Source organism: Pomacea canaliculata, linkage group LG2 (genome assembly GCF_003073045.1).
Source record: "Pomacea canaliculata isolate SZHN2017 linkage group LG2, ASM307304v1, whole genome shotgun sequence".
Taxonomy (NCBI): Eukaryota; Metazoa; Mollusca; class Gastropoda; order Architaenioglossa; family Ampullariidae; genus Pomacea; species Pomacea canaliculata.
In genome coordinates, this window is record NC_037591.1 from 31,075,463 (window position 1) to 31,094,258 (window position 18,796).

Below are 18,796 nucleotides of genomic sequence, written 5' to 3' on the forward strand. Positions count from 1 at the left end.
TTCTATTTTTTCTGTTCGTGTATCTTATTTATATATCATGGATTGAAGTGTATCCCCGTTAACTCTTTACGGCTTTGAATTTCTTACTCATTAAGCAAGTAAATGTGGTTTTTCGGCCATGCATGTTCGGACGACCTGAGAGAGTAAAACAAATTCCAATGTCATTACACTCCATGTTAAGCTTTTTAAAATCTTTTTTGTAGCACTAGGGGCTAGTTGCACAACATGTTTCTAAAACTTAAAACTGTTATAAAGAAGAAAATTTAAAAACTATTTTTTTTTTTTGAAAAATCGCTCCTATGCTATTTAGAGGCATTGCATAAGCACATCCGAAAAAATGGCGCTGATGGAAATGGAAGTCAGGCTGAAACAGTTTTACCTTGTTTAAAACAAATTTAGTTTTAAAAAATTTTAACTTGAGTTGTGCCCTGTGTTCCTGTAAAATTTGTTGTTTTAATAAATGTAAGGCCTATACAGTAGTGTTTAAAATTAGAAATGTGATGTGCTACTGACCCCGACCCGTTCGCTTGCTTGCTTTCTGTTTTTGCTCTTCACTTCTCTTGTCTCCTTAAGTGGTATGCGATGTTTTCAATTACTTTTCCTACAGAAAATTTTTAAGCAGAAGATTAATTATTCAATAAAGAGGGGACAGATTTTTTTCGCCATTCTTTGAACAAATTAGCAGAAGAGAACAAAAACAGAGGAAGGACAACTCGTGCAAGATTAACCGTTCTATCACTGCGTGTGATGCAGATTGCTTTTTTTAGGGGAAGTGCTTGCTTCTTTTTGTGTCCAAGATGCATCCATACTTCGGAATTTATATGTCCTTTACTGTCCTTATTTGTGGCCACAAATATTGTATGCAGGAACTGATGAGAAGACTGGGCGTAATGTCATTAACACACACACAAACACACCAGCATGTACACACACATGCAGAGAGAGAGAGAATATTAAAAGTATAAGCGAGACATTGTTTTATGGAAAACTTTGATTAATCACTAACAATACTCAGAAAGAAAAGAAATATGAATTCTTCCTTTGAAGTATTTAACTTCCACGAAGAGATTTTGATAGTTCAAGAATAACATCGTGTGTAACCTCGGTAACTTTACACCCGTTTACTTAGCAACAGCTGTGACATATTCACATACAGCTCGAAGAAAGGTAGACAACACTCAGCAGACTCCTTATTAGTTCGTTGGAAACGGGGCAAAGTGCCCCCAAAGTACTGACAGTCTGGACTTAGCACAGTTTTAATATTCCATTCGTTCGTACCAAAACCACTAGCTTCCAGTAACTTTCACACACAACTTTCCAAACGTAGTCAAACGTTTGTCGACATTTGCCCGTTGAAGGACCTTTAAAATGAAGGAAAGAACACAGAAAGAAAAGGTCAGACCAGCGTAGCAAACGCGAACGCACGCGCGCTCAGAGGAGAGGAGAAAAGAGAAAAGACAGTTCGAGGAAGATGCTGCTCGCGTTAACTCTTGGGTCACAATACAGAGATTTATTTATACCTGGACGCACATTCATGTACCCACGTGTTAACTATATAAATATACATCGATTGATTCGTCTCGGTCTGCTCATAATTCGTCAGAAGTTTAATTAAACGTTTTCGCCATCATCTTCTATTGATCTTGCAGGGTATGGCTTACCTTTTTCGTCTCGAGGACATGTATTAATAAGCCTTGGGCGGCATCTGCTCTTTAAATTGACAGGTCTTCATGTTTGTGACCAACGACCTTCAGTTGCCCCCTTTGTCAACAGGTAAGCATCCTCATACATTCCAGTTAATCCTTATGATTTTGTTTTGACAGTTGTGAAATTCTTCGGGGAAGCCTATTAAAGTTAGTGAGCACCACCTGATCCAGTTATGATAGTCTTGGCTGAAGTTGCTAGTTTTAATGCATGAATTTTTTTCCGATAATGATAGACCCAACTAAAGCTTATTAAAAAATTTGCATATGCCTACTGGGTTAAACGGCGAGAAGGTTCTTAACTAACAGTAACAAACCATGGAAATACGAGCAGAGTAAAATTTGTTTCTAATGCAATATTTGTTTCTGATTTATGCATATTAAGCTAAGTGTGTAAGAACAGTTATATAAAGAGATGGATTCTTAATGTTTCGTTGGTTAGCTGTTCAGGATATACATTTTTCATTTGTATGATCCGAGCGCATGTGGCAACAGAATTGTGCTGAATTCGACAGAGATTTAGAAACATGCAAACAAAAATTAACGAGGCCTTGAACTCAGCTGATTTTACGACTGCCGAGGAAAGCTTCCCAAATCAAGTCGTGGCTGGTATTAGAAAAAAAAAACTGTTTAAAAACAAAGAATCCAAATTTGACTCTAAAAGCCATTCAAACTAAGGCATCGTTTTGTGTTTCTTTTCTAGACAATTTCTGTTTCTATTGCTGTAATGCAAACATTTCCCCAAACCCACAATAACCCAGTCCGTCTGTACACCCGAGCCTTCAAACCGCATGATTATTTGTGCCGCAGGATAAGTATGTCTCTCTTAGTGTGAATGTTGCTGTTGTCGGAGTTTGTTTTTGTATGAATCCCAGTAAACGCTGGCAAGATTTTAAACAGACTTTATACTGTTGTCCAAGGCACGTGTTCAGCCATGTACAACAAGTCTCGGATGGGGCTTCTGGCAATCATTGAATAACAGCTTGAGTCTGTTACAGAAACTCATGGCTTTCAGCGACAAAAATCGAGAAGAGTTAGAGCAGAGGGGTTATACTGTAGTGGAGGAAGTCCTGACCGTTGAAGAATGTGACGAATACATTCGGGAGTATAAGGACTGGATTGCAAGCAACTTCAATCAAGGACAATTCCCGCATTGTAAGCAATCTGTCATTCAAAGGTATGTTTGTGCATGTGGGTGCGAGTGTGTGATAACATAATCCAGATAAAACCATTATCAGAGCAGCATACAGTGCAGGCTTCTTGGTTCATGTTTAGAATGTACATAATCCTACAATACAACACATGAGCATGTACCTCTTCATTTTCCCAAAATATTTATATCTTCTCTCAACTTTCCGCTTATCTATATTATTGGCGTATAAAATGGCAGCATATAATTTAACCGATTATATTAACCGATTTTCGAAGTTTGCAATTCGAATTAATTTTTTGTCATTTCACACAATATGAAGGGGGGAGGGGTTGCCCAAAACCGGGTTCGCTCCTTGATGAGTAACAAAGAATAAACTAAACTCTGCCAATATACCGAATGCATTTTTTTTATCTGTCTATGCATCGGCATACTTAGCTGTATGAATGTGTCTGTTATGAGTGACATACATTGGTCGTTCACTTTTTTGTTGTTGCTCTGTTTACATGCCTCCTGTAAAACGTATTTACGGCCAATGCAATTAATGAATAGATATTCTCTCTCTGTATCTCTCTAGTTTTAATATTCTGTATGTTTTTTTTTTCATATATTAAATACTAAACAACGGGTGAGTTACACAAATGTTAACGCCTAAGACTTATCCAGATTAATACTGCAAATGGAGCGAACTGAATAGTTTATCGTTTCTAGCTTAATACTAAACAACGGGGAGATCATTTTCATACTTGAAACACTTAATCTTGTAAAAAGAAGACATTTTACTTGTTGTTTGAGATGACCCTCATTCCCACAGATACAAAATCGGTCATTTGGCGCCCACCTGGAACGTCCGGTTGAAGGCGAAACCTGTGTTTGAAGAAATCTGGGGTACCAATGAGCTGCTGACGAGCTTTGACGCCGTAATTATCTGCCGACCTCCCGAAGAAAGCGAAGAAAAGTTCTATTCGTCCAATTCCGGGTGGCTGCACATCAACCAAGGAGTAGGAAGGTTGGGGTTGCACGCTTACCCAGGCGCTGTATACCTCGAAGACGCTGATAACGACGACTGGGTGTTCGAGGTAGGAATAAAGACGAGAAAATTTCCTCTGACAGTGCAGACAGACGCACGGACGGACGGACAGACAGAAGGCAAGAAAATATCCAAATCGTCCCATAGCTCAGTGTTTAGTGCTGTTAATGCTGTCAAAAATTGTGCTTCTCAACAAAAGCGTGTGATATTTTACTTGCAAATGGACGCCACAGTCACGATAATCTGGTCTGGTTTGCAGGCTTTAGACTCTTCCCATGCATTTTTCGAGGACTTCTTCGAAGCTTTTACTGCTGAAAGACAGGAGTCACTTAAGTCTGATGACTATATGCGACTAGAAGACCACCACATTTCCTGGTTCAGAGAAAGGGGCTGTATCCGAAAGAGAGTTCCAGTTCCGCGAGGAGCCATCCTATTGTGGGACTCGCGACTCGTGCACGGCAGCGCTCGGCCAATGCAAGGGAGGTAAGCAGGGATATCTTATTTTGTAAAAGCAGTACTGGTACTCTCCCTTACACCATTGTCTTCAAGTCTGATGAATATAATTATGCGACTAGAAGACCAGCACGTTCCCTGGTTCAGACAAAGGAGTTGTATCCGAAAGGAGCCATCTGTAACAAACGTAATGTGGGTCCTGTGCGCAATGCTTAACTTCGCTAGCATACACTCATCCAGCGCGCCACACACCTTTACAACACATTCAGTAAGATCTTAATAGCAATTGATAAAATATAATTAAACAAAAGAGTACATATATATAAAAAGAATACTTCACAAACATTGACCTAATCTTACAAACTTATCTCTCTGGTGTTACGTCCTGTTAGAGTTCACAATTCCACGTTCACTGTTCACACGTGAGAGTTCACAATTCACAGTTTCAGTCCCTGCTTCGCATACAGCAATACTCCGCGTTAACCACGACGGCGTACTTCCAGTTCACTTTCAGTTCTCTAAACATTGACAATAAGTTCTCCAAGTCCCATGGACACTTTTACGTCTTGAAGTCTTATAAGACGGACTCTCTAGCGGCCGCTCACCAGCTCGCCACCCGGAAAAGTGAAGTTCTTTCTTTGTACCCGACTGTCTTGTTTGTTCCTTTCGGTGGGTGTATTTGGACCTGTCGGCGTATCTCTGGTCACCTTTCTTCTTTGAAGATGTAAGCATGGTCTAAAGCAAGTACTAAAAGGGGGCGTTATCGCCTTGGGCGATACCCTGCTTTTAGCTGGACAATAAGGGGTACACAGTTATATCCCCTGGCCGTACATTTAATGCGGCCGCTTACATGGATGTTGTTGTTAGCCCCCGACTGGCCACCGGTTGCTGAATGGGCAGCCAGACGGGTGGCGCGTCAGCCGGGCTGATGTGCTGCCAGCTTGACCCGTTCACTACCTATTGTCCCTATCCTCCGTCCCTAGTCAAAACTTTACCCTAACAGAGTAACTAAACACACTAAATACACTAAACACACTAAAAGTAGAAAATAGATTTTCTACACCATCCTATTGTGGGACTCGCGACTCGTGCACGGCAGCTCTCGGCCAATGGAAGGGAGGTAAACAGGGATACCTTATTTTGTAAAAACAGTACTGGTACTCTCCCTTATACCATTGTCTTCCTTCCCTTATTCTCCCTGCCAACAGGAATCCCACTAAGACATCATAAAGTGTTTACCTTTAATGGAAATAAGACTTGAAAATTCAAAACATTGGATTTTCTAGTAGAATTTTGTTTATCTTATTTTCTAAAAGTAAATATCAAATAAAAATATTTAAAGAGCTTGGCGCGAAACAGCTGTTTGTTGTTTGTTTCAGGAAACATCCCGGTCGCTGGCGGTGGGCTGTGATCGTGTGCATGACTCCCGCCGCATGGGCTGACAAAGAATCCATAAGACTGAAAAAGAAGGCATACAGGGAGCTGCGCATGACGTCCCACTGGCCCTCCCAGGCCATCCGCTTGCTGCCTGAAAACCTCCCTGAGAAGGCCGCCTGTGAGAAGCGCCCCCTTAAGGATCTGCCGCTGGTGGCCAAGACCATGGAGGCCATGCAGCTAGCAGGCGTGGTGCCGTACAGGAAAAATCTGACCAGACTTCTCGAGAAAGGCGCGAGCGGTGCTTTAGGGGGCGCTGCACACAGGCCCAGGTGGAGCCCGGATTATCAGCCACCCAAGGATAGCTTCGACCCCGACAACAGCTGGGTGGGCATCGCTGTTTTCTGTGGGGTCGTCAGCTTGTTGTCTGCTCTTGTTTATGGCCTTGTGTACGCGTCTGCTAAGTGAACATATCAACAGCTTACAGTTTCTGAGGACAGCAGAATAGAAGAGCTTTAATTTGCTGCAGCAAGAAGGTCCTATCAAACCTTCAAAATAGTTTATAGTCTAGACATCTTTATATTTTTTAAAATCAAACAGCCCTTGCCTTGTTTCACGGATTAGTTGTTAATTAAAATTTGTTCAGGATGCCAGTCCAAGATTTTGTATTGATAAACAGTAGAAAGTGAAATAAAGGAAAATATCTGTTTCTCCGTTTTAAAAAGTGATTATCTCAAAAGATGTTGAGTGGTCTCTGTTAGCACACACAGTAGTGTACCGAGAGATCGCAATACCTGCTGAGTGGGGAGGCGGGATATCAAAGAGGATTCTCCACACATCTCACTGGCTTTCTGTCCGTTTGTCTGTATGTCACCAAGTATACTTGGATCCATTAGTCGTGTGCATGTGGAATGCATTTATCAAAAATAGCAATGTTCGAACGAATACTAAAGCATGTATTTCTTCTTAATAAGGAATAACAATCAGCCTGTACCGTGACATTAATCAATCTCTTTTCATGGCCCTAATCACACTTTAGTTGGATGACTATCTATGGAAGGTGTCTCGCGTAGTAAAGCCGGAAATCGTCACAGTCCTGCACACACCCGCAATCACGGAGTTACAGTTTTCTTAAGTTCTATAGAACTCTGTGGTCGCAACAAACCTGCAAATAACCTGCTCATTCTTCGTCTGACAGATAAAACACCTCAAAACAAGCAATCAGAATACAGGGAAAGAAAAAAAAATGGTTAAACTGTCGCATTGCGTACGAAAACCACAATACTATTATGACTAAAGATATTAAGTCCTAGTCCAGCACACTCAGATAGGTTGCTAGGATACATTCTTAGATATGTCACATTCTATGTGCTTGTACTGTTATCTCGAATTTTTTAAAAGCTCAGCTGGACAAATTGTATCTCCTCTTTATCAAGAGTTCTGAGCTTGCAAACTGTTCAACGTTCCAACCTGGAACGAACGTTCCTTATCGGTACAGGTGCACTCTCGTTCAGTACCCTATTTATAAGGTCCTGCTGGTTCACAAACAATTGTCATTCCTGACAAAGCGACTGTCAAGAGAAACGAGCAAACCACAGTTCTCTTATACCTGGCTGACCATCCACGAAATCAATCTAGTCTGTGAAAGACTATACAAAGTAGGCAGCTGAGAAACAGGTGAACCCTGTAAGTATACTTACGATACCTACAAGAAGCAACACATGTTTTATCTACTATCAATGATGTTTGCTTGACAGAAGATTGCAATGTCTATTTTCATGTTAAATTGTAAAATAGCATTCGCATGCCTTATTTATCTATATGTATATCCCTTTTTGATTTTCTGCAACACGTCTAAGTGTACTTTTGAAGAGATTTATAACAACACAGATCGAGACTTCAGTTGTGTTTGCACCGATATTTTAACAATCGATGACTACGAATAACAATCGCACTCCATTCTCATTCCAGTGTCGTATGAAGATGTTGTTCTTCGGGGAGGGGAGGGGTGAAAACTTCATGCAAACTCATCGAGGTTCATATTCTTGCATCCTCAGTATCTTTTTTGAGGATAGGCTGCACCAGCCCCCTTCCTCCCAGTTCATACACAACTGCTTCCCTTGACCAGGTCAGCTTTGGATTTGGGGACTTGTAGCACCCAAGTTTTTGTGAATATATAACTAGCATAAAATGCGCAGTCCCTGCACTCTGTGCGCCGGAGTGCGAGGCTGTCGTTAATTCTCTTTTTGATTATTATGAGTACTGGAGAAGTACCTTTGCACTGTGTAGGTGTCCTGGTCTTCGGATAAAAGGCTCACGTACCTCGAAATACTATCTTTACCCTGTTCTGAATACGGGAGAAAGTACCACTGCACCGTCCGCTGAAAAGTCGCTCACGAATCTTAAAGCTCCTCTCTTTCCCTTCATTTTCTCCCTTATGCGGATTTACTATATTGCACGGTGTATGTCAAGTTGCTCTCACCTTGAAATAACCTTTTTTTCCCCTTAGTGATCAGTAACATTAGTATCCTAAGTAGAAGTAGCGTTAAGTATAGGTCCCTATATAGCGGTGTTATCTATGCGTCAAATATGAAGGAATTGTCTTGCATGTGTAAATGCTGTAAATAAATGCAGTTTAGACTTACAAATGTGTGACTCAGCAATTGTTGCACGTTGTCCTCGTCGTATGAACGAAATGTTTTTTTTTTTTAATTAGGCGAATGAAATTAATTTGTGTCGTTTCGAGCACTCAAATTATTTTAGAAACGAACTGTTAAAAGAAAACAAAAGAACAGCACAAATGTGTAGCGATCTTGCCCACGTTTATAAAAGGGTTTTATATACTTCATCGCGAAAAGTATTGATGTCAAAGAAAGATTTACGATGGTGATATCGGCCTCAGCTGCTGACACCATAACCTCGCCTCAGGACACGTGAATACCCAGCGTCGAGATTCTCATTCAGAATATTCTCATATGGTCCGAAGACTTCGTTTGGCTGAATCAGAGGTCTCTTCAGACATCGTATAAGAAAAAGGCGATTTACATGATTTTAAGGCATGCACGAATTCGTGTTACAGTATTCAACATAAAAGGGCACATAGATATTAAGGCGAAAGGCTAGCTGATAAGTAACATTACGTGTACACATCAGGCAACGGCACAGTTCTGTGTACATGTAATTAAATGTATATTTACTGCTACTGGCATTCAGAACGAAACACATTTTCACAGTTTAATAATTTATGCTCTATCTCGATCTCTCAATTCTCGTACTTCTACAGCTCTTCTCCCTAGACTTTGACATATAAATGATTTAGCATCCAAATAGTTAACAAAATACTTCAATGTTAATAATACAGTTTTACGAATATTTATATATTCGTGAAAAGATTAGATGATCCTTGATAACCAGCTTCTGTAAATGCTAGATATATTACTATTGTACACACAGTACAAAAACAAAAATTGAAAGAGATGTGTTGCAGCACACCCGCACTTGCCCTCACATTCTGTCAACGGCACACATTTAAAGATCGCAATTTGAAACTAAATTAAGCTTTTGTTAAAATATACTGCACCTGTACATAAACAACAAAGAGGTATGAAGTTTATTCACAACACACTGGGGATGTATCGAATAGCACACTGACCAAGAAAATATAATAATAAAAACAACAAATTACAATGTATATAAATTATATAGAAATATATACTGAAATGAAAATCATAAGAAGCAATGGAAACACAATGTTAGAAATTAAATCTTAAATTATTCATGAAAGATTTAAATGTTTCATAAATTAATGTAATGGGTTCAAGAACAATAATGGGTGATAATGTATTGTTTTACTAGGATATAATGCACATTCTGTGGTAGACCTTGCATAGGGTTAAATGTGGCATGCAAGGACGTTTAGTTATTGTGCAGGATTAGTCATTTAAAAGTAACCCATCTATATTGCGCTCAGATTATAGACTCACTCTGGATAAATGCAATATATTTTGAAACTATACTTTTTTATGCACAAGTATGAATGTCAGGAGTAATTATCAGCATTCATCTTCAACATTAAAATTAGGGTATAAGACACACAGATTTAATGCTTCAATCAATATAAAAACTGCCATTTTACAACACATTAAGCTCACTATAATATATCTCTATTATCTTTCTTACATACCTTGACCTTTTGATCACAATGATGTATTTTTTTAATTATAAACTGTCTTTGAAGTTATATATTGATCTGTGTTGCCCCTTATTTTAAAACCCTTTTTACTTTGTGTGTGTATGTGAAAGAGAGAGAACCTGAATCTCATAGATATACATGGACAAATCATTTGAGAAAAAAAATTATAAAAATTTTATTTTCTTGTGCAGGTTTTAACAGTGCCTTTAGAACCATGTCGTCAATCCTGAGTGCTTTTGGTGTGTTGGCTGCAACAGTTGCTGTTGTGAAATTTATCCAATGGCTGATTTGGTACCGATCATATTTTGCCTTTTTCAACGCACTTCCTGGAGAGACAGATTTCAGTTTTATATGGGGAAATCTTCAACATGTATGTTTAGAATTGTACGCTGTGTATAAATGTATATAGAGCTGAATTAGATATTTTTCTTGTTTTGGTACACATTTATCTGTTCACATGCACATTTCACAAACTATGCTTGAAAGTTGAGCAGCATCAGTGCAAAATGGAAATTGACAATATGCATTGTAGCTGAAATTCATATAATTATGTAGATTGTATATTATTTATATCATCTTGATTTATCTAATTATGTCATTGTGTGAATTGTATGTTGTTCATTTCATTGTTCCCATTACTAGACTAAAGGAAGTGTTTTTTGTGTGAACATGCAATTTACAGTTTTAAGCAGTGTGGAAATATTTAAATAGAACTAATAACTATGATTGTTTTAATTTCATATCCCAGTTATTTTACTTGATGGGCTGATGTAATAACATTATTTATTTGAATTATTTTACTGGTGCTGCATAACCTCTTAGTCACCTTAGTGATAAAAATAAATACGAGGATCATAGACAGCTATTAAGAAGCATGTTATTTTGTTTTGATACTAAAATGTACTGTTCAATATTTCACCATGCAGTTAAGAGGTAAACCCCCAGAGGAAAGAATGAAGTATATAAATAGCTTGATGTTGAAACACCCAAGATTCTTCCGGATTTGGGCTGGCCCATTTAGAGCAATGGTGGCTTTGTATCATCCAGAAACAATCAGAGATCTTCTCAAAACAGCAGGTGTGTATTGCTTTTTCTTGTGGCCAGAATATACACTTTAGATATTTATGCAAACTAAAAAAAAATTCCTTAATCTTGCCTTAGACAACTTTTTCAAAATTCAGCCACATGATTTGGGAGGATTTTTTAAAAACTTGATTTACTTTTAGCCCTTCACTTGCTTGTTAATTTATGTTATAGCCACACCTGTATTCCTTATCTGTGGCAAGTATTATAAAGGTAAACAAAATCTTACAATAAAGAGATAGTACAGCTGTACAATGATAAAACACCTGGTTGCTGCATGTACAATGGGACACGTGGGATCCTTGGCTCAGATCTTATTTCATATACCCCCATACCTCTCTTTGTGTGTAATTTTTTTTAACAACCTAGTTTTCCTCCTTTTTATTCTCTTTGTTCCTCCTCCCCGTTAGTAGAAGTACATGCCTATCACATAAAATCAGCCAACCATCTGATGAGCTTATTTATGAGCATGTATACACACATGGAGAGATTACCAGTAAGTTTATAATTTATGCTGATTTATACTTACTAAAACTACTGCTTTCATTCAGAATTTTATAGTTGTTCTCTTATGACTTGCAAGACTAAAGACTCATATAATCTATGAAACATATGCTTATTTTCAGCTTACATGTTTTCTTTTTTTCGTTTTTACTGTTATGTGTAGTTTGGAATTGAAGGTGAGGTATGCAAACTTTGAAGAAATGGTTTGACATTCAAAGCCAATGCCTACATCTTCGAAAGAGAAAAAATGCACCATTTAGTCCATAACATATGTGAATTAAGTATATACATTTTTATGAAATTGCAGAGCCCAAGCCAGAGATGTATAACTTTGCACTGCCCTGGCTTGGTGAAGGTTTGCTATTGGCCAATGGAGAGAGATGGTCAAGGTCACGGCGCCTTCTGACTCCAGCTTTTCACTTTGACATTCTCAAGCCTTACATTGTCATTAACAACAGGGCAGCCGACTTGTTGCTGGTATGTCGTAATTTTGAAAACATTAATTTCATAACTTTTGAAAGTATCCATGTCCCTTGTTCCTAGTCCTTTATTCCTCCATGTTGTCTAAATCAAGGAAATGTTATAGCAGTTGTGTTTGAAGCAGGATGTATGCCTTAAGAATAGAACATTTACCTTCTATTTTACATTTTTATTTTATAACATATTTTAAATGTCTGGTGTGTTGATTATTCTTTAAATTGTTTTAAGTTTCTTATGCTTTAAATTTTTTTGAGTGTAAATTTGTGTTTGTGTAATTTTGGTAGAATCGAATCAAAGAGAGCGTGGATGAAAAAAGAAGTTTTGAAGTGTTCAGTCTCATCAGTCTCTGTACACTGGATGTAATACTACAGTGTGCAATGAGCTTCAAAGATGATATTCAGCTAAAAGGGTAGGCCAAGTGCTAGCCGATGTTTTTCTATGACCTTGTCTGCACATAAATTGTAGGAACACATTTTCCATTAAGTGCTCTACCACAATGTTGCACAACAGGAAGTTAAGTTTCTAATTTTACATAAATCAGAGGTTCTTAAAGTCGTGATCATGTTTATGCTACGCTACGATACCCACTCCTGTCCCACAAAACCATTTATATAAAATGCAGCCTATCTGGTACTTCAAATGCAGGAAAGGAGCTTGCAAAGTTGCATCTGGTGAAATTTAACAAAAAGGAAAACGGCTTGCGGAGAACGGCTTGCCTAGACCCCTCCTTCCACCCACATTTTACCTTACCTGATAAAATCACATAGGTATCATATATTGTCGAACAGCTGCTGGATAGGCAGGGGTGGGGAAGTTGTCTGGTCACTGACGATTTGAACTTTGACCTGAGACTCCACTAACCACATGCGACTGGCAATAGACAATACTGCTGATGAATTGCAGCAAGAGCAAAGAATTTGTTTGTGAGCAGCTTGTGATATTGTTTTTTTTTTTCACCACACAAGTCTTTTTCGCTAAGCATAATGTATGCAGTTAAACGCACTGTGGCCACCAATGCCACGTGTGTATATAAGCTGTTGACACATGATCTGGGGCACTGCTTGATATTGTACTGCCGCGTTTTCCCATTACTTCATTATATCTTTTGCTCACTTTTGTGACTTGATCCATTTTTTCCTGAAAAGTAACACAATATGAGTTTATTTCATGTGCATTAATCGCTAGAACTATGCTGACAAATTGTTTTTTTCGATCATTGGCAGAGAAGGTCACCCTTATGTTCAGGCGGTCAATGAGCTTTCCCACTTGTGGTTTGAACGGGGAAGGTAAGTTTTATCATAAAGATTCCAGGCTTTTGAGGACTTTATTAAATGGACACATCACTGAATGTTTGACTACTTTTAGCAAACTTTTTGTGTAACAAGAAATTGACCAGCTAAATGGCAGTGTGATTGTGGTAAAAGAGAAGGCGGCTATCCACTGTATCCAGGGTAGAGCAGATATGTGGTGCAAGAGAGAGAGCGAACTTCGTTTGCGCCTAGTAAAAGCGTAAATGCACATCGGATTTTATTTTGAAATTATTTTGTGGTCTGCTTTCAATTTGTTTTCAGGAATCCTTTTTTGTACCTTGACTTCGTGTATCGAATGACTCCAAACGGCCGAAAGTTCCTGAAGCAGTGCAACGTCGTTCATTCCCTTTCAGAGAGAGTCATTCGTCAGCGAAAAGAGCAGCTGGTCAGCATAGACACAAGTCACTATTTCCACTAGTTCTTGTATTCAGTGGTAGACACAAGTCTATTCTAGTTATAGTCCGTGTGTTCATTATAGATACATGTTGCTATTTCTATTATGTCCTGCGTCCAACTGAATAATGACTTTTTCCACTACTTACGTTCATCATAGATACAAGTCTGTTCTCATTATTTCACAAACATTGCGAACAAACTTGAAGTAGAAAGATGGGCTTGGGCGCTCCCTAGTTGCATATTTCCATTTCTTCAATCTCAAAAAGTTATGTTAACTAAACAAACTTTGTGAAATTGCGTGTGTCGAGGTGTATGTGGGTCGGTTAGTAGGGGTGGGGATTTTGTATGTGTATGTGTGTTCATGGGGATGGGAATGAACTGCCTTAAGTTTCGAGATCAAGCACAGCAAGAGTGTATCTGTGTGACAGGAAATCGAAGGACCCCCCAAGAAAAGGTACCCAGATTTTCTTGACATCCTCTTGACGGCCAAGGACGAAGCGGGCCAAGGTCTGACACCCAGGGAAATACGAGACGAGGTGGACACTTTTATGTTTGAAGGCGAGTACACGCATACGTCAAACTTTCCCCACAAACATTGGGCCCCTTTTGGTTTGATATTCATTTCGTTTAGGTAAAACGGTAAAGATGCATAAATATGGCATATGCCATGCTTATCCATTTTTTCTGATTTGTGCCAGAACCGCAAATAAGTTATGAAAGGAGATCAATATGGAGTCGTCCGCTTTTTTGGTGGTCATCTTAGTAATCTAGTGTTTCTGTTCGTTTTGTAAGTTTAAAAAGCTCCACTTTCTCCATCGTCGTCATATCCACCATCCATATCTTCCATCTCAACTATATCCTCTCTCCATTATCATCCATCAGTCATCAAAACTCACTTGTTCGAGACAAGAATTTGTTTTGCTAGCGACCCTTCCATACTTTGATAAAGGCCCACGTGTCCTCATCAGGTCATGACACAACGGCCTCAGCCATCTCGTGGATCCTGTACTCGCTGGCCCAGCACCCCGAGCACCAGCAGAAAGTCCAAGCGGAAGTGGATGCCATCCTGATGGAGCGGGACTCGGACGACATCGAGTGGTGAGTTCCACAAGGCAAACAATGATGTAGAGTCCTGTCACTGTTCGACTGCTTACCAAGCTAGCTTCAAATGTAAGTTTATGCAGTTTGCTTTGAGAGAATTCTTCGTGGCACTGAAAACAGTCTCGATCAATCTTGTTTCTTTTAAAATCTCCATCGTTTCAGTACTAAATCAGAATCATCTACAGCAGGGGTCTCAAACTCAATTTACCCGGGGGCCACTGGAGGCAGAGTCTGGATGAGGCCGGGCCGCATCAGGTTTTCCACAAGAAAAGCTCTTACAAAAACATTCCAATGTCATCAAATGTCTTATTTTTTCATCTTATTAAAAAATAAAAATAAATTAACAAATTTATAAGAAAAAATAAATCAATCAGTAATAAATAAATAAATTGAAAATGAAAATATAATAATAATGCAGCAGATATAGAAGACTGAAGAAAATATAGTTGCTGACCAGAGAAATGTCATTCTCTTTGGTTGCTTTCTTAAAGAAATGTTGTTGCCTCAGTAGATATGTTTTAAGATTAGCAACCCGGCTGACTCTCTCATCTCCCTGGTATTTTGCATACTCCTCAGCATGTCTAGTTGTGTAATGATATTTCAAATTGTATTCTTTGTGCACTGCAACTTTCTCTGTGCAAAGAAGACACGTTGGGCTGCCTCTGTGCTCAACAAAGAAATATTGCTCTTCCCACTTTTCCTGAAATTGTCTGTGCTCATCACCAACCTTTCTCTTAACTGCAGGCTTTGAAAAAGACATGTATGGGGCTGTGCGTAAAGGTCTTTGCGGGCTCACTGTTGTGCAATGGCAAACTTAAACTGACTTTCGTTCCGCACACCTCATTGAACTACCAACACAAACGGCGTATCTTCACCACATACAACTTTACGTTTCCTCGAGACGGACCTCCTTTCGCCAGCGAGCAGTTTGAAAAGTGAGGATTTTTCTCACGCCGACGCCAAGATGTTTCTCCCTCCAAGTGGCGTGTCTCCAGTCCTCCCTTTGAAGTTGACCGATTCAGGGAAACTGGCAGACACCCAACTTTTCCCACGGCCGTCCGCTTGAAGTCGGCGGTCCACGTGTCACTGGTCAAGATTTATGGCCACCCGCCCGAACCATCCACAGGACAGTTGACAGAAACTGGAAGTTGCAGACTAAGGAGCGAGAGAGGAGAAGATATACAGTCAAATCTCCCTACTATGCCACCCCGCTATTATGCCACTCTCGGTATTATGCCACTTTTGCTTGGTCCCGACTATAAATTCAATGTAAAAAAAATTTACTATGCCACCCCCTACTCACGCTACTATGCCACTTTTTGTGATTGTTAAAAGACACAAGTTGTGAAATTCCGCGCAGTGCTCGATTATTATACTGTATGGTAGTGTGGGACATCGCAGTTAGGTGGGTGGAACATAGCACGCACACAGGGAGGGTGGAGGCTGGCGATGAGGGTGGTAGTCGCTGGCCGGGTGACAGCCACATGACAGGGAGAGCGGGAGGGGGTCGACTAGCGACAGGATGCAGGTGTACGGATGTGATTGCCTGGTTGGGAGGGGTGGAGGGTGAAGAGGTGAGGGGGAGAATGAGAGGAGACAGCTAGCGCCAGCCGACGATTCTTGAGAGCTTTGGATTGACGGGTAACTTGAGCAAATAAAGCCTTTTTTTACGAACCCTCAGTATTATGCCACCCTCGCTACTATGCCACTTTTGCTCGGTCCCGGTAGGTGGCATAGTAGCGAGATTTGACTGTAACAGTATCAAACTCGGGCCGCACTAACATGAAACTTTGATATTGAGGTGGGGGCCGCAAACTTTTGTTTCGCGGGCCGCAGTTGGCCCGCGGGCCGCGAGTTTGAGACCCCTGATCTACAGTGTACCACTCTTAGACAAGCAGCCAGACTGTTTAGTTGAATCTAATAATAATTATGTTTATTCATAGAGCCCCAACAGCAGAAAGGGCCCAAGGTGCTTTTATACTCTTAATTGCACGAACACACTTCAGTAGGCATCAAATTCATCAAATTCATTGACATTCAAATCATAACTACTCATTCTCTATCTCCGTCTCTCACACCCACCCGTGAACCCCTTCCTTCCCCCTACACTCACACGACAGAGTGTGGAGGAAACCGGAGCACTGGGAGAAATCGACGGTTAGCCCTGTAAACAGGTGTCACATTCAGAGAGAGGAAGATTTGGATTCTTGTTATGTTCTTACTATCGAGTCATCCTTCCTGCTTTATTTTTATTTCCATGTTTTTGATGCCAGGGATGATTTACCTAAACTGGAGTACCTCAGCCGGGTCATCAAGGAGGGCATGCGGTTGCACTGCCCCGTGCCCTTCATACAGCGGAAACTAACACAACCCACCACTGTCGATGGTGTCACACTTCCAGTCGGAACACAATGCACCATCCAGATCTTGAACCTTCATCACAACCCGCAGGTCTGGAACGACCCCTGGACCTTCAACCCGGACAACTTCAGTCCTGAAAACTTGCAGAATAAAGACACCTACGCTTTTGTGCCTTTCTCCGCTGGCCCCAGGTAGGTTTGAGAACTTTGTAGTTGTCGTTAAATATCATTGAGTGGCCCGAGGAAGTTGTTGCTTAACGTATGACTTTCGTTGAACATTACAAAACTAGTTCTTCAAGAAAAATCTCGGTACACATGTACTGATAAGTCGAATATAACCGAGATTAGCAAATACTGGACACTGGAATTCTTTAGTAAGTCTATGGAACCATTTTTCACTCTGTGTCTGTGTTTCAACGGTCTGTTTTGGTGTCTCCGCAGGAACTGCATCGGTCAGCACTTCGCTATGAACGAAGAGAAGGTGCTCCTCGCCCGACTTCTGCGCAAGTAAGTGTGAGTGCGTGAAGACAGAAAACAACATACCATCAGTATGACGCTCCTGTGCTCTAGTCAGTTGATGTAAGACAATTTCGTTTCGTCTTTTTATGTCGAGCTTAATTACTTGGTTTCAGGTACAGTTTTTCATTGGACGAGAGCCACCACGTGAGCAGAAAGATTGCGGCTGTCATGCGGGCAGAGAATGGCATCAAGATGTTTGCTACGCCCAGGATCTAGAGGCGGCCTGCATCAGTATCGATGAGTGCCTCACCCCAGTCTTTCTGCCCAACATTGGGCCATCCTGTGATAAACATTTGACACTCCAGATACGCAGTTCGTTGAGTTTATCTCACAGTGCAAAATTATCTTTCAAATATTGATGACAGAGTATGTGCAATATGAAGGTCTCCCTAATTTATCTCCAGCTTACAGTGTGTTTAATCAGAGATGTGACTTAATACATCTCAAACTATTATTTTTTAGTTAATTAGGTGAGAGTTTTCAACACCAGAAAATAATCGTATGTGATTGTAGAAGGCGAAGGGACTCACATGTAAGATAACACATTCATTTTAGAGCACATTCAGAGTTGAAATTTATACCTTCTTCGGGTCGTGCACTTTTGATTACTCTTCACAACGCTTTTGAACACTTGGACAATCTTCGTCGGGACAATTCTTCAAAGTTTTTATAGTAAAAAAACACCAGCTGGACTGATGGAGCAGAGAAAGTACAGAATACGTTTAAGGGACAAACGGTGCAAGCAGTTCTTATGCACTTTTGTCAGCTGCAGACTCGTCCGAGAGCATTCTAATTGCCTGTGAACTATAAATCACGTACAGTCGAGCTAAAGAGCTTATGATTCGACAGTAAGTAAAATATTGGTGAAAAACCCAAGAAAAGTTTCCAGTGATTGGAGTAATGTACGATTTGGTATGTATTCTTATTTTCTTAAGTTGCTGTATCAATATTAAATTATTTCATGGCAAAAATACGAACATGTTAGAGTGATTAAAGAGACAGAAAAAGTGAATGAATGAACGTCATTGCATGTGTGTTGTTGTGTGGGTGTGGGTGGGTGTAACAAGAAAGGTTCTGTCATAAGCCATATACCACGGACCACACACACATACACAAACATATATGGTTCTCGCACGTACAC

The 18,796-nt window shown here is 40.0% G+C and overlaps 2 protein-coding genes across 4 annotated transcripts; both read left to right on the forward strand.

Moving 5' to 3' along the window:
• The first annotated feature begins 2,021 nt into the window (after positions 1–2,021).
• LOC112557180 lies at positions 2,022–6,975 on the forward strand. The gene is made up of 5 exons (XM_025226875.1): positions 2,022–2,038; positions 2,702–2,880; positions 3,668–3,932; positions 4,143–4,366; positions 5,716–6,975. Exons 2-5 carry the CDS (start codon positions 2,708–2,710, stop codon positions 6,176–6,178), a joined length of 1,125 nt encoding a protein of 374 aa, XP_025082660.1. The 5' UTR covers positions 2,022–2,038; positions 2,702–2,707; the 3' UTR covers positions 6,179–6,975.
• A 284-nt stretch (positions 6,976–7,259) lies between these two features.
• LOC112557740 (cytochrome P450 4F12-like) lies at positions 7,260–18,628 on the forward strand. Of its 3 annotated transcripts, none has more exons than XM_025227750.1 (12): positions 7,260–7,396; positions 10,094–10,272; positions 10,829–10,979; positions 11,797–11,966; positions 12,254–12,378; positions 13,193–13,255; positions 13,541–13,664; positions 14,104–14,233; positions 14,644–14,773; positions 17,050–17,328; positions 17,578–17,643; positions 17,769–18,628. In XM_025227750.1, exons 2-12 carry the CDS (start codon positions 10,117–10,119, stop codon positions 17,869–17,871), a joined length of 1,497 nt encoding a protein of 498 aa, XP_025083535.1. In that variant the 5' UTR covers positions 7,260–7,396; positions 10,094–10,116; the 3' UTR covers positions 17,872–18,628. The 3 variants fall into 3 exon arrangements, with proteins under 3 accessions (XP_025083535.1, XP_025083534.1, XP_025083536.1); XM_025227749.1 differs by lacking the exon at positions 7,260–7,396 and adding an exon at positions 8,710–8,821; XM_025227751.1 differs by lacking the exon at positions 7,260–7,396 and adding an exon at positions 8,760–8,887.
• Positions 18,629–18,796: the final 168 nt, after the last annotated feature.

What these genes read in the sequence shown, in the direction of transcription:
- LOC112557180 (XM_025226875.1), top strand. Translation starts at nt 2,708, where the DNA reads ATGGCTTTCAGCGACAAAAATCGAGAAGAGTTAGAGCAGAGGGGTTAT. An exon ending in AAGCAATCTGTCATTCAAAG is followed by an intron (nt 2,881 to 3,667) that starts GTATGTTTGTGC and finishes TCATTCCCACAG; the next exon opens with ATACAAAATCGGTCATTTGG. An exon ending in GCTCGGCCAATGCAAGGGAG is followed by an intron (nt 4,367 to 5,715) that starts GTAAGCAGGGAT and finishes TGTTTGTTTCAG; the next exon opens with GAAACATCCCGGTCGCTGGC.
- LOC112557740 (XM_025227750.1), top strand. Translation starts at nt 10,117, where the DNA reads ATGTCGTCAATCCTGAGTGCTTTTGGTGTGTTGGCTGCAACAGTTGCT. An exon ending in AGATCTTCTCAAAACAGCAG is followed by an intron (nt 10,980 to 11,796) that starts GTGTGTATTGCT and finishes ATGAAATTGCAG; the next exon opens with AGCCCAAGCCAGAGATGTAT. An exon ending in CTCGCCCGACTTCTGCGCAA is followed by an intron (nt 17,644 to 17,768) that starts GTAAGTGTGAGT and finishes ACTTGGTTTCAG; the next exon opens with GTACAGTTTTTCATTGGACG.